The sequence below is a fragment of the Gobius niger genome (assembly GCF_951799975.1).
Source record: "Gobius niger genome assembly, chromosome: 24".
Taxonomy (NCBI): domain Eukaryota; kingdom Metazoa; phylum Chordata; class Actinopteri; order Gobiiformes; family Gobiidae; genus Gobius; species Gobius niger.
Genome location: NC_136875.1, coordinates 7,132,794 through 7,147,876, shown reverse-complemented (window position 1 = coordinate 7,147,876; position 15,083 = coordinate 7,132,794). Strand labels below are relative to the sequence as shown.

The window sequence follows — 15,083 nt, the reverse complement described above, 5'->3', positions numbered from 1 at the left end:
CGGGATAGAATCACAGAGCAGCCATCTAAACACTTTAGAACAGGGGTGTCAAACATAATGCCCGCAAGATGATTTAATCCAGCCCCTGCCCGTAGAGCATAAATTCCAGGGTATGTAAAAAAAAAAAAAAAAAAAAAAAGGAAGTCTCTAGCCCACTCCTGTCCGGAGTTATGATTTTTTTTAAAGAATAACCAAAATGCTCATTCTCGCCACTAGGGGACCTTGAATGTAAAAAAAGGTTCCACACGTGTCCAGCAGAGGGCACTGACAAAATAAGAGCTCAGGATATGAACACCACATTACATAGCCACATGGTAAAAAAGTCTGCCCCAGGTCGGCTGTGGCTTCAAAAACAGCGCACCACCGTGTGGAGTAAATGAATGATGACTACTATGTAGTACTTTGAGGAACTTGTGACAAAGGCTTGTAAAGTGCAATACAAGTGTAAGTGTACAAGTGTATTAATGAAGCTGCAGTCAAGTTGGGGCTTTGACAAAATCACAGCTTATTATTATTCATTTATTGGGAAATGTTTTCTCTAGGGCTGTGCAATTAATCGAAATTCGATTACGATTTCGATTATTACACTAGACGATCACAAAAATAGCATAATCGAGAACAAACGATTATTAAGGATGCCCTCCCGCCCGTGTGTGAAAAAATGCTTTTATTGTCCAAAGAAAATTTAGTCCATAGTTGTTTTTTAAAATAATAATAAAAATGAACAAATAAAATAAAGATTTTTTTTAAGGCAACAAATAACCGTTTGAATAATCGTGATTTCAATTATTACTAAAATAATCGTGATTATTATTTTTTCTATAATCGAGCAGCCCTAGTTTTCTCGCGACCCGCCCTGGGAGCTTAATTTCGGCCCGCGACCCAAAATGAGTTTGACACCCCTGCTTTAGAAACCGCTTTGGGGAAACTCAGACCTTGTATCTGTTGCAGCTGATCAGAGGCTCCACAATCACTCAAACGGCAGAGACAGAAGAAACTGCAGTAGTCAAAACCCTGATTGCGATTCGATATCAATAAACCTTGCAGCCCTAAAGGAATTTTTTTTTTTTTTAATCGATGGTATTTTGGTATTCAAAGGCATTCAATTTGACTTGTTGTTACCCATATGGACCCTGAATGTAGAGGAAATCTTATGCACATTCTATTTCTAGATAATTTAAACTTCTAATTCAGTGACAAATCAAACAACATAACCAGACCTAGCCACAGTATTTATTTATTTGACAGAGACGTCACAATTCAACTAAGTACAAAACAAGTTTGTAGCTGATGTTATGCAAAGAGTGTGTAGCTCGTGCCAATTTTCGACTCCAGTCCCGGGTTGGGCCTTTCTGCTCCACACTCTATTGCGATGTCATCAGAACACGGGCTGTGATGTTTTGTAACGTCTGCGTACGTGCGAGTGGCTTTTGTGGCGGGTGTCTTACATTAAGGAAATGCAAATATTTAGATTGCTGAATTCTTTGGACACGACCATCAGCAACAAACAACGAAAGGACTAACAAACTACGTCACAAGTTGATTTGATGTAGGGCAAAATCGACTTTTTCAAGCTTTACATCATGTTATTATGTCATTCCCTCATTAAAAAACATGCCTGAAGTGTTGCCTTGGCACATTCACGTATTTTTGAGTCATCTGTAAAAACTCTGATGGCGGCCATTTTAGGGATAGGTTTGCCTGAGTCCTCCTAGGAACGCCCCCACCTCCTGGAGACGCCTCCGAGCTTTCGTCACCAGCCGAGTAACCAACCACTGCTCCTCAGCAGAACCCCCTCCCCACTGATGCCACAGACAGCGTGTGGAGGGGGCGTGTCGGAAAGAGTCAGAGGTTCTTAAAGAGACAGAGGCCGATTTCAAGACATTCACTACAGCCATTTTGAGAGAGACATTTTATACAAGGCAGTTATTCTAATTTACTGCATTTACAGACCAACAGAAGGTTTGGTCATCATTGTAGTGTGATATAGACTTAGATTTTAGAGGCAGTTGTGGTGAACAGGTCTGGGTTCATTCTACACATTAGGACACGGCTGGAAAATGTAGGGGGAGGAAAATACATAATTTTAACATTTTTAAACTCTGTATAGTCCCTTTAATGTCTCAAGAACACTGTAAATCTGAATAAACTATTATAATGTTGAGTACCCTGCACTGTAGACATTACAGTTCAGAAGGAAAGAGACAAGAGTTTCCAACAGCAAACATGGGATTTTTTCTTTTTTTTTTTACTGCGGTATCGAAATCGCTATTGAGAATTGAGTTTTATTTTCAGCATCAAAATCGAGTTTGAAATTTCAGTATTGTGACAACACACACTAAAATACATGTCAAAGAAATTAATGACACCAAAAATAAATGACTGATATAAGGGAAAATATAAAGTGGACTCCTTGATGGGCCCCCTGGTCCTGCATCCCAGCACTGGCCAATTAAATTCTTATTATGCAAATCAACTATACGATTTTTGTTTATTCCATTACATTTACGACTGAGAGAATATGCATACAATTTGAACTCAGGGTGCTAAAAGTAAAGTACTTGCAGACTGACAAAAGCGAGGCTGCGCCATCGACCACCAACAACCACTCACTCTCTTCCTCATTCAAGTACAACATTAATATTTAGCTACCGTGACATTTATTACAAAAAACTAACTGTATGTTTGTAATTTGTAAATTCAGAAGCACAACTAATAGTAACAGCAGATTAAAAAAGTACAGTTTATTTTAAAGTGCAATATAGCAAAAAAAATGCACTTAAAAATAATAAAAATGTCCTTTTCTGTTGCTTTTGTTTGGTTGCCACAAGTTTTGTTTCTCTCCTCTGACTATAGCACATTAGGGGTGGGTGATATGACGATATTAGTCCGTCTTACGATCTCCAGAGCTGAGGATTGGTCATTTTTGTGGGATCGTTTTATTACGATCCAAAGCATGTCTGCACAGTTTACTCTTTTCCTGTGAAGGAACTCATTAATCGTCCGTGAGAGTAAATACTACGTTGACAGAAAAGACAAAGGGAGAGAGGGATATTCTACATCCAATTACACAATGGAATTATTATTTTTTTCCAATCAAACTTGGCTGTAAATACTGTTTAAAGTGGCGCTAGCCCGAAAGTTAGCTTTGCCCATTAGCTTCTTCTTCATGATTCCATTCCTCCGACACGTAGGCAGCAAAGTTGCAAGTGTGGTTTCTGGCCAGAGACACCAGAGGGAGATGAAAGGCCCCCCAATCATCCCGTTAAAACTTGTACAGTTGGGATTTTTTTTTGGCCAAAATCCAATAGAAAGTCTATGGCAGGGGTGTCCAAACTTTTTTCATGGGGGGCCGCATATTGAAGCGTACACGGGGTGAAGGGCCGTAGATCAGTAGTTAGTGCCGCAAAACCTTCGACTAGCAGAGGTTTAAATTGTGCCCCATACGTCTATTTAAGCTTAAACCCTTCATGCAGCTCTGTCTCACAATAAAATGTTAGTTGTTAAGTTAGAATTGTATAGAATTATTACATTTCAAATAAAAAGATCCATCTCTGGTGATGTGTACCGATACAGCAAGAGGCCGAGGGACACCATGAATTGGTCTGAGGGCCGCATTTGGCCCCCTGGCCACACTTTGGACACCCCTGGTCTATGGGAAACTGACCAAATACTTTCCCCCCCCAACTGTATTACTAATAGTATTTATTAAGGGGAACAGGATATTACCTAAATCAGACATTAGGTCCAGAAAGCTACTAAATGTAGCCGTACAAAGTACTAAAAAGGAACATTTCCCCTCTTTGTGCAGTATTTTGAATACAGTTACTAGTACTAGTACTTGTTGTCAGGAATATTATATAAAGATTAAAGAACATGGGTAGAATTCTTCATACTTAGAAGAAGGATATAGTCCTTCAATCATAGTATCTAGTTTGAGCTCAAAGAAAATAACTTGCAGTACAATCAGAGAATGAAATCGGGGGCGACAGTGGCGCAGTTGGTAGAGCAGGTCGTCTCATGATCGGAAGGTCGGGGGTTTGAATCCCAGTTCCCGCAGGTGCACACTGTCGTTATGTCCTTGGGAAAGACATTTCACCCACTTTGCCTCCAGTGTCTGCGTACACTGGTGTATGAATTGAGAGCGTGAATGGGTGAGTGGTTCCTTGATGTAGGTGGGAAAGCACTATACAAGTTGAGACCATCGACCACTAAAATATGCATTGTCCATTTGCAAAATCTATTCTCAAGATGATCTCAGACTTTTCAAACAAAGTTCCACCTCTTAAAATATGAAACCATCCAAGTCACAAGAGGCCTAGATCAACAACACGTGAGTAATAAACAGGTCTAACATAGATCTGCCCTACATTGGTCCAAAATATGTCTTACCTGGGTGTAAACCAGAATAACACCCAACTTAAACACATTGCTGGTGCATGGATGAAGACATCACTTCATATTGTACGTATAAAATTAAAGATGACCCAGAGCAGCACCACCAGTCCATGTCACATAGCCTAGAAGTGAAGCCACGCACAAAAATAAAAAGGAGCCAAACATGACGTACCTTTTGGCAGGTTTTCTGGGTTTGGTTTTCTTCTTCCTGGCTTGGATAGCGAGCACTGGAAAGCAACAAACAGGTGTAAGGCACTTCTAACCAGCACAGAACAATACATTTTTACACATATCTGACTCGATCTCATAAATGACCTGCCTGTAATGACGCAAGACAAAGTATTAGCTCTTGATTTGTCTTTAATTTCTTATAAATGTACAGTTTTGTAGTTATCAAAGATGCTAGCAGGTTGTTAGCAGCCCATCACTCCTCAATGCTATGCTCAAATTGCATTAGCATCACAGTGTTTTTTCGTATATAAAACAGTTCTGCAAGCATTTTTGGACGGTGCACCATTTATTATCAGTATATCCTAAACGTATAGAGCAGATACGATGGCAAACGTTAAGCTGGAAATCCATGTTTCTGATGTAAAGCTAAGATGCTACAGCTAGCTTGACGTACAGCAAAGCGCGTGGTCCACTTTTGCTTACGGCTCACGCGCTTCAGGTAAACAATCGCACGGATAGATTTGTAAACACAATCCAGTTACGTGGCGTGAAGGTGGTGTGGGTGAATTAGAAAGTGTCGTTACGGACTGTACCTTTTCTCTCCATTCTGAGACAGCCAGGATAGATAGACACACGCTGCGTTCAGTAGCCGGTAAAAGTGTCCGGATTTCTGAAGTGCGCCAAGAAGAGAGAGGAGGCGGGGAGTTCACGGGCCGTCACCGCTGAAGGAAAAAAACGGGATTTAAACAAAACACGCGTTTATTTTTCCACAGACCTTTGGTGCGAGGCAGTTGTTCAGAAAGCAAAAGAATGAAGATATATATTTTGTTATTAATTTACTTATCCTTTTGTCCAAATTTTATATTCACAAATGTAAATATTCTAAGCAGAAACCCAACTTTGCACATTTTTTTAGTGATACTCTCTCATATATCAAGATCTTGGAAGGTTCTAATAACAAAAAGGCTCTAAGTATTTGCTCAAAATATAATATATTTGTAACTGAATAATTGTATTGTACAACTCTGTTACCCCCTGGCATACTTTGTATACTCATATACTTTTCAATAATAATAAAAAAAAAACATAAAATAAAAATAAATAAATTTGGTGTTAGGCCTTAGAAATATTTTAAATTAAAACAATAGAATGAGAATGATAATGTCCATGCGACCCGGTCCCCCCTTTATTTTCACAGGAAAAAATAAAATAAAATCAACATTTTTAAATGAATTCCCCAAAAGATAAAGTACATAAGATAAAGTGAAAAGAGATTTTTTTTTCTTTTTCTTCAAACAGCAGTTTTGTGTTTACAGATTTATTTTTACATGACCCTACAAAAAACATCATACTTTTAACCTAATAATATACATTATAGAAACGTTTGTTACAGGACACAGTGGGAATTTGGGAAGGTGTGGAAAAGTGACTTTTCTACCCCAGGTTGCTTGGTAATGTCTAACATTAAAGTGCAGGGGCGGACTGGCCATATGTCCATTCTGGAAGAGCACAGAGGGGCCACTGGCTCTAGGGCCACCGGTCCCGCCTCAACTGAGCTTTACCCAAATCTAAAAGCATCAAAATAGCGAGAAAAAGAGGATGAAAAGTCAACAAAAACATGAGAAAAACATGGACAGTAAAAAACCTACAAAAACGTGAAGAAAAAAAAAGATAGATAGAAAAAAGTATACAAAAACATGAATCTAAAAGGAATTCCGTGGAGTATGGCGTACCACAAGGTTCAATTTTGGGACCATTATTATTTATTTTTTATATTGATGATTTTGCTTCTGTTTCTACGACCACCTTTCCCGTTCTTTTTGCTGATGACGCCGATCAAAAAAATAATAATCAAAAGCTAAACTGGGGAAAATGCACTCGTTAATGTTAAGGCGGGCGGTAAGAGCCAGGCTAGTCAGAGTCCAGGGATGTTTTTCAGTCTCAGTCCGCCCCTGTTAAAGTGCATTATGCAACTTTTATGTAAAAAAAAAAAAAAAAAAAGTCGCTATTTGTGTGTGTATATGACCTTGTAGTGACCCCGGTTTTGTAGGTTTTCTGCTGAGAGGCTCCATCAGCAGTGAAAACCTTCCAAACAATTGATCCTGGAGTGTCCTATAGGCCACCACGATCGAAAGTATAGGTGCCATGCTGACCCCTCATACAGCCGTGGGGTCACTACAAGTTCCGCACGAATATCAACTTTTTTTTTCCACATAAAAAGTTACATAAGCACCTTTAATGTCAATAAAAGTAAAGTAAACAATGCTACTTCTGACATGTCACTGGTTAAAAACTGGGAAAGCGCTTGTATAACACTGGGACAAGTACGGTTTTGAAGAAATCCAAGCGGATATGGGACAGAGGCTTCAAAACTGGAACGTCTGGTCACCCTTTTTGTTATCTTGCATAATTACTCAATTTTATTTGTGCATTATATCCATTATGTTGATAATTTTGATACTAAATTGGCTTAAACTAAAAAAAAAAAGCAGCTGACTATTGAGTAGCAACAAATGCTTTAATAATAAAAAGTAATCAGCTAAACTCTATTTGGCGGAGAGTTGTGTTTGAAGTAAAGCCAATACATTGTCATTAATAAACATTAATAAAATGTTTCCATTTCCATTCACACCATTATACACAAAAACCTGCATGATCGTTTTGAAAAATAGTACGCTTTATTTTATAATTGTGATATTTACAGGTGGCATGGCCTGCTCTTGTGGTACATGTGAAAAATAGCATTATATTCAACACATCTCCGGCAAAACCAAAAAAATTAAACACGACATGAACACCAATATTGTCTAGAAAAGAGGTTTTAAAATATGGTTTTCAGCATCCAGTGATATGCAGCCCCCAAAACAATGTGCCCAAACAAAAACAAAAAAAATCATTAAAAATAGCATTACACAATCACATGATAAATTACATTTGATTTCACACACACGAGAAATTGAAATGTTCTTTTAATGAAGGGACAGGACAAAGGATGAGATCAATATCAACAGATCAGCAAATGTGTCTGATTTTCATGAGGATTCTTGCAATTCCTTGATTAAAAGTTGGTTCCATCCGAGTACAATCCTGTCTCAGACCGGTTTAGTCCTGGTTGAAACAAAACCTACTTTCCATTTCTATGTGATTTGTCATCAATTTGGCCTAATTTCTTATATAAAATAATAATAAGTACTTTGTTTAGTCACAGCAGTAACATTGCTATGGTTTAGTGCTAGTTTGTTGGACCCATTTAATACTTATACATGAATAATAGGCTAATCCTAAAGCTAGGTGCTGATGACACTAACCTAGCTAACAATCAATTATATATATTCACCATAGTGTGCCAGTTTCTCATAAATAAGAAAAGTACCGACTGCATTCTCAACTGGTGGTTGGGGTGGGAAAGTTGTGCCAAGGTTGTACCCGCAACTACAAGCAAACTTTGGATTTAGTTAAGTGAATAGTGTTCAAAATAGTGTTTTGTTAGTAGGTCGTAGGTGGACCCGATCCCAAACCCATCCCATGGGTCAAGATTGGATCCGACAATCTTTTATTATTTGTTCTTATTTTTTACTGTGGTTGAAAGTTGAAACATGGCTCAAGTCAATCCCTGAGCAGTTAAAGTAGTTAAAGTCTTGGCTTAAAGCAGTACTAAGTAACGCTTCCCCCTAGAGGCCATAAGCGCAACTGCAGGTGTAGTAGCAAGATACGATTTTTTAACTTATTAATGGTCTTGGAGAGTAAATACTTCGCTGACAGGAAAGGCGAAGGGAGAGAGGGTTACTGTGAATCCAATAATACAATGGAATTTTTTTTTTTCACTCAAACTTGGCTGTAAATACTGTTTAAAGTGAAGTTAGCCCGCAATTAGCTTTGCCCATTAGCACGTTAGCTTCTTCTTCGTGATTCCATTAGTGTGTATTGCTTGCTCCGGACCGGTGGCAGTCAAGTTGCAAACATGGTTTTCTGTCCAGAGACACCAGGGGGAGATGAAAGACCCTCCAATCATCCCATAAACACTTGTATTACCCCCACAGGGACTACGGAAAGGATTTATTAAGGTAAACACGTTACTTAGTACTGCTTTAAGAGACAGTGACTCAACTTGAATTTCATTTTTGATGAGTCGTGTTCGCACATTCAGAGCTTGGGCTGGTAAACTAAAAACTTGGAACAATGAGGATTTGGGGAGTGATTCGACAAATTCAACAAATGACTGTACAAACTGGCTGCAGCTATTCTTATTTACTTCACTTGCTAATGCTAATGCTAATTGTCTAACAGTTTTACGAGTATGTTAGTCTGCAAATGGCCAGATAAAATGTGTTTATTTTAACTAGTCTGTAGTGGTGCGTTCCAGGCAACTCGTAACTGGTAAATTTCCCACCTCCCACTTGCAAAAACCCCCGCTTGAAGTGGTGATTACAACTTGTAAACTGACGTGACCAGAGTTCTCCGAGTTCAGTTAACGAGATGAAGACGCAGCAATGGCGGCCCCCAGTGGAGGAGTGTAGCTAATGATAAAACTGTAACAAAACCACTGCATCAGACAAGTGAGCGTTGCTTCTGGTCACAGCCTTCAAACATGACGTTATTTAGAATGTTTTCAATCATGTTTGTGGAGAAATATAGCGTTAGCATCGTATTAGCTAACTGTTGTAGCATTAGCCGCTTTGTTTACATACGACTTTATTCCTCTGAGGACAAACATAGATACAGACGGCATAGATACAGACGGCATAGATACAGACGGCATCTCGTCATAGTAGGGGGCGTGGCCTCGCCAAGGGGGAAAATAGAATCTTTTGGGAAACACATTTTTTCCCTCTTTTTAGCCATTTTCTGGTGGAATATGAACTTATTTATCACATACAAATAAATTCAAGTGTAAATCAGGTCCATATGGATATTTTCTCACAGCAGATTGTTCTGTAGAAGTGAAAAAAAGGTAGTTGTAGCTAGTGCTAGCTAACCGTTAGCATTAGCCCGATGCTAACATGTAGCATCATGTTAGCATTCTCCGTTTTTCATGTATTTTTGGGCTGTTGAACTACTTTGCTCCTCTCCATGTCTTTGTATCTTTATTTAGTAGAAAACTATATTCATAATTCTGCATTTGTTAAAGTAGTTTTTGAATAATTAGAAAAAGTTTTCAAAATTGTTTTCCCCCTAAACTGTTTTCAAACATGACCATATATGGGCGATTCCAGAGATGCCGTCTGTTACAACCGATCGAAGGCTTAAACCACAGCACTACATTGCCCCCCACCAGCAGTTGAGAATGAGTGAAAAGGGTTAAATAAATGTGTAGTAACATAAGTTTTAAAAAGCTGATCATAAATAGTTACGTTAGACATTGCGGACAGAGAACGCAGTCTCCACGGCTCAAAGTAAGGAGATCCTAAGAGACAAAAAAAACTCATAAATAATCATTATAAAACACTTAGAAATATTACCTTTAACAAAGATATACAAAAAACAAAACAAGTACTTAAATACAAGGCGAGATGCATGAACATTCAATACATACTGTAGTTCTAAAAATGTTGACATTCCCCCCCCCCCCCCTTATAAAATATGAGCTCTCTTCATGCAAAAGTGGAGAAGAAATGCCAAGACAGTCTTGAGAGAGAGAAGTGCTAAAAGGCAGTGGAAATTATTATACAAACATGTGTCTTAAAATGCGCCGGTGGATACGATGCTTTTAAAAATATCAACAAGCAAGAATACACAAAGGCAAGTCAATAAATGAGAATAACATGGGAAGTACGCAAGAATTTGAGACGTGAAATTATTTTATCATTCAAGCATCGTTTTGTACAAATAGTGGTTTTGATTTAAGTATTTTGGGGGTATTTTACAACTGTTTATAGCAAGTTTTAGCTTTAAGTTTAAGGGGATATTGTTAAAAAATAGATGATATTGAAACAGTTATGACAGTTGACACTTATTATCGGACGGGAGACTTTGACCCAGACAGCGAGAAGACCAGACGGGGCCGAGGGAAGAGCGGATGAGACATTGTTTTGACCGGATTGGGTGTTTAAAAACAAAATCCAAAGTTAGTCCTGGTTTATCTACGTCTTTATTTACAAAAATAAATAAATAAATCCCCACAGAATTCAGACTTATTGACTCCTGAATCCTGAATTACCTTCATGGGCCGTTTGAAAGAGTATTATAATTCTGACAAGAGGCCATTTTGTACAAGGCTACATTTACAATCCATTTATTATTCATAGGTTAAATCTAATAGAAAAATCCATTCGTGACTTCCGTTAAATATCCTGAAGTGCGCCGAGGCCGGTTGGAGAGCACCCACTGGCCATTTTATTAGGTACAACAGCTCCCAATGCTTCTCAATGCGAAGCTCGAACCACCAAGTCAAACAGAAGTATTTAATCCCGACACTGAAAGTTCGTGAGACTCCGCCCTCAGTCGCCAGGTGTTCAAGCGATACAAGAGTGCGCTAACCTGCTGCTAGCAAAACCAACTCTGTAGCATCAGTCTGAAAGCTCCGAGATGACACTTTTCACCGTGGAAAATTCATAACTGAGCGAGAAATAAGGAGCAGAAAGACAAGGATTCGCCGAGTTTCACCGCCTCCGTTAATGATGCAGAAGGTGAGTGCGGCTTTAAATTAGCGGCTGGATTATGCGTTGCAATTCAATATTTGAAGGTAAACGCAAAAGAGTTCAGGGAATAATCCTGCGGCGCTAAGGCGGGACCACGAGAGAAGTCAGTCCTGATTTAGTCCGGAGTTGGTTGGGATTTTGTCAAAAATCGCTGAACTGTACTGTAATAAACTGGCCAGCGTGAGCTTAATTATTATAACATATTCTTCTTGGGTGCAAAATACGGATCACTGTTATTTACACTGTACGGAGCATCTCATTCCATTTGAATATTGTGGAAAAGTTCATGTTCCTTGATGTAAAGCGCTTCAAGTGCCTAATGTAGTAAAAGCATCATCCTCGGGACAAGCTTTCATCGACTGAAATCACTGATCCTTTCTCACAATATTCAGATTTTTGAGAAGCAAGAACCTTTTTTGACCAATACTGAAGACGACTTGGGGGTTACACATAGACACTCATGAGGTAAAAAAAAAAAAAAAAACTCCAAACAAATAAATAACAAAATAACGAAAGCAAAACTCAGTAACTTTTGGGGGTTAAAAACGTTCTTTTCGGGACCTGAGCATTGATTTTTGACGTTTTATAGTTGAGAGAGAGAGTGTCTGTATAAGGTATCACTTTTTAGGTTCGTTTTGTCAGACACTAAGGTTAGAGATGTTAAAGCAGTATTAAGTAACTCTTCCCCTAGAGGCCATAAGCGCAACTGCAGGTGTAGTAGCAAGTTACCATTTTTTAACTTATTAATTGTCTTGGAGAGTAAATACTACGCTGACAGGAAAGGCGAAGGGAGAGAGGGTTACTGTGCATCCAATTATACAATGGAAATATTTTTTTTTTGGCTGTAAATACTGTTTAAAGTGACGTTAGCCCGCAGTTAGCTTTGCCCGTTAGCATGCTAGCTTCTTCTTCGTGATTCCATTAGTGTGTATTGCTTTCTCCGGTCCGGTGGCAGTCAAGTTGCAAACATGGTTTTCTGTCCAGAGACACCAGGGGGAGATGAAAGACCCTCCAGTCATCCCATAAACACTTGTATTACCCCCACAGGGACTACGGAAAGGATTTATTAAGGTAAACACGTTACTTAGTACTGCTTTAAAGATCTTTAACATCTCTAACCTTAGTGTCTGACAAAACTAACCTAAAAAGTGATACTAGAACACAAGTAGACGCAATGAACGTTACGAAGTTTGTCTGTATAAGGATTAGACAGCGGTTCTACCTGGAGCTCCCCCCCCCGCAGGCCGCAGTGGGAATGACATGGAAAAACAAACTTTCTCTTCCGTCAAAACGGTTGCGGTTTGCGACTCGGGAACCGATCGAATGCTGGATAATGGGCTTTAAAAAAAAAAGTGTGGAGGACAGTTTCGAGTTTTTCAGTTTCGAGTGCTTCAGCAGTAGAAGAAGAAACCACCAAAGTGAAAAGGAATTCTCAAAACTGTGTGAATGAAGCGGCATGCCAGTTCATGTCTGTTTTTGACGAAACAACATTACAACACGGTTTATAAAAAAAAAAAAAGCTCTTTTGCATGATATATCCCGAACAAAACATAGCCAACTTTGTATTTAAAGGAGACAGCTTCAAAGTCCAGTTGTAAAAGCGCTCACTCACCAGAAGGAAAGTAGAATCTCAGGCTAGTATGGTCCAGTAACTTAAAAAAAAAAAACATCAACAAAATAAAAACCTGGAGAAGTTACCGAGTTCTGCTTTAAAAATGAATGTTTCCCAAAGCCAGAGGGTAGCGGATGAGATGTCGGAGGGGATGTCTGACTGGATCGTGTCCCTGATTGAGAGTCCCTAAACGTGGAGGTGGCAGGCACTTGAATGTGATGGAGGGAGGAGTGAGACGGAGAGAGGGGGAGAGAGTCACGTGATCGTCCCCAGAAGAGTTGTGGTCTTAAACGGGAAAGGGGGAAAAGTCAGGACTCCATCTCATCGCTGTCGAACTGTGGCGGCTCGAAACTCAGCACCTCCTCGTACGTTAACCCTGGGAGGAAAACACACAAGTATGAGCAAAAAAACACACACAAGGACGAAATGCCAAAACTGCTTTGTAGAGATCGCTCCTTGATTTCCAAACACAAGTGGAAGTGTGAATCTAGGGCTGTGCAATTATTCGAAATTCGATCACGATTTCGATTACAACAGTAAAAGATTACAAAATTAGCATAATCGCAAAAAATCGATTATATATATATATATTTTTATTTTAAATTAAAAAAAAAAAAAATCAATTTTTTTTTTTTGCAAAGCAGACTTGCTTTTCCCTTCGCTTTTTACGTACCATGGCTCATGCTTTTGTCTGACATAAAAACAAACGGCGCTGTGTGATGATGTCATCAGGCCACACTGCTCAGTTTGCTTGCGCAGGTGTGAGGGCTGGCCAGCAGGGGGCAGGTGTGAAACAGACCTCTCTTTAATCGAGGCGTACTTGAAATCATTTGTACTTTTATGACTGTCCAGAAAACATAAAGTGTAGTGTAGTGTTTTGATTAATAAATACATAAAATAAAGATAGACTTTTTTTTAAAGGCAACAAATAATCGTTTGAATAATCGTGATTTCAATTATGACAAAAATAATCGTGATTAATATTTTTTCAATAATCGAGCAGCCCTCTGTGAATCTATAATGTATGAATTGTGGTGAACATTGTTTTATGTTTGAAAGTCATTTCTGTTGCTGCCTCTTGGCCAGGACACTCTTGAGAAAGATTTTTAATATCAAATGAGACCTTTCTAGTTAAGTAAAGGTTGAATAATGAATAATAACAGTAATAATACTAATCAATCAATCATTTCTGTCCACTGTTACTGGGCAGCATTATATTTGTGTTTTATAGTGTTATAATAAAGAATGTATGTATGGGGAAATAAACAGTAAAAAAAAGGTTTCCCGAGTATTTGAGTTTCCCAACTTTCTAACTTTCCGGACACATTTCGAACAACCCAGTTCTCCCCAGGAATGAGCACTACAGATGACCCGGCCCAACCCGACCCGACCCCAGCCAACAATGTAGCTATGGGAAAAAAAAAAAGTGTGCAAATAGTGAAAGCTGGTCTCACTCTTCCACTCGTCGATCTCCAGCTCGCGGCTCTCGAAGCTCTGGTCGTACGGCTCGGCCTCGGGTTCGTCCTCCGGGTCGTGGTACTGGGCGAAGTACGGATGGGCCAGCGCTTCGGACGCCGTGATGCGCTTGTCTGTGTCCAACACCAGCATCTTCTCCAGCAGGTCCACGGCTGACAGAGGGAGAGAGGAGTCGACTAAATCTATAATCCATTTACTCAACTTTACATTTAGATTATAGTATTCATTCATTCATTTAATTATATTGGGAGCAACATGCCAAACATTTGGAAAGGATGAGAACAAAAACCAAGAGCTTTTCCACCTACATTAGGCACTCAAAGCGCTTTACAGCAAGGATCCACTCACCCATTCATACTCTCATTCATACACCAATGTACGCAGACACTGGGTTCAATGCAACATCTTTGTAGAAGACGTTACCACCATGAAGCCACTAGATGGAGCTGTAAGCCAGGACTTACCCAGGGGGTTCGCTCCGATGAAGACGTCAGCGAAGTTCCTCTTGGGCATGTAGGGCAGAGAGTTGATGTAGTTTCTCGCCTGAGCCGCAAAACAACACTGAGTTCAATGACAACAATGGTCAAACTCCATCACATTTCCCTTACTGGAAAAATCAGTCCCTTCTGACTGGAAAAATAAATAATGTTCAGCACATATTAAACTCTGAAATCTGTGGAAAAACCTTCTCAATTTTCTTTAAATGCATTTGAAGATGCTGCACTGCAAAAAGTGGATTCTAAGCAAGTAAAAAATGTCTTACTTTAGGAAATAAGTTCCTATTTTTT

The 15,083-nt window shown here is 39.2% G+C and overlaps 2 protein-coding genes across 3 annotated transcripts in view; both read right to left on the bottom strand.

Annotated features, from left to right (window-relative positions):
- The window catches only part of srpk1b (SRSF protein kinase 1b), a 35,692-nt gene extending 30,422 nt beyond the window's left edge, over positions 1-5,270 (bottom strand). For both annotated transcript variants that reach the window (XM_079582174.1, XM_079582175.1), the window contains exons 1-2: positions 5,163-5,270; positions 4,571-4,625 (exon numbers count right to left, since the gene is read on the bottom strand). In XM_079582174.1, the coding sequence (XP_079438300.1) occupies positions 4,571-4,625; positions 5,163-5,175 (68 nt within the window). In that variant the 5' untranslated portion in view covers positions 5,176-5,270. The remainder of the gene's footprint in view (positions 1-4,570; positions 4,626-5,162) is intronic.
- A 7,626-nt stretch (positions 5,271-12,896) lies between these two features.
- mapk14b (mitogen-activated protein kinase 14b) overlaps positions 12,897-15,083 on the bottom strand; it is a 33,375-nt gene continuing 31,188 nt past the window's right edge. Inside the window, exons 10-12 of the mRNA XM_079582221.1 lie at positions 14,760-14,838; positions 14,274-14,447; positions 12,897-13,195 (exon numbers count right to left, since the gene is read on the bottom strand). Coding sequence (XP_079438347.1) covers positions 13,128-13,195; positions 14,274-14,447; positions 14,760-14,838 — 321 coding nt within the window. The 3' untranslated portion in view covers positions 12,897-13,127. The remainder of the gene's footprint in view (positions 13,196-14,273; positions 14,448-14,759; positions 14,839-15,083) is intronic.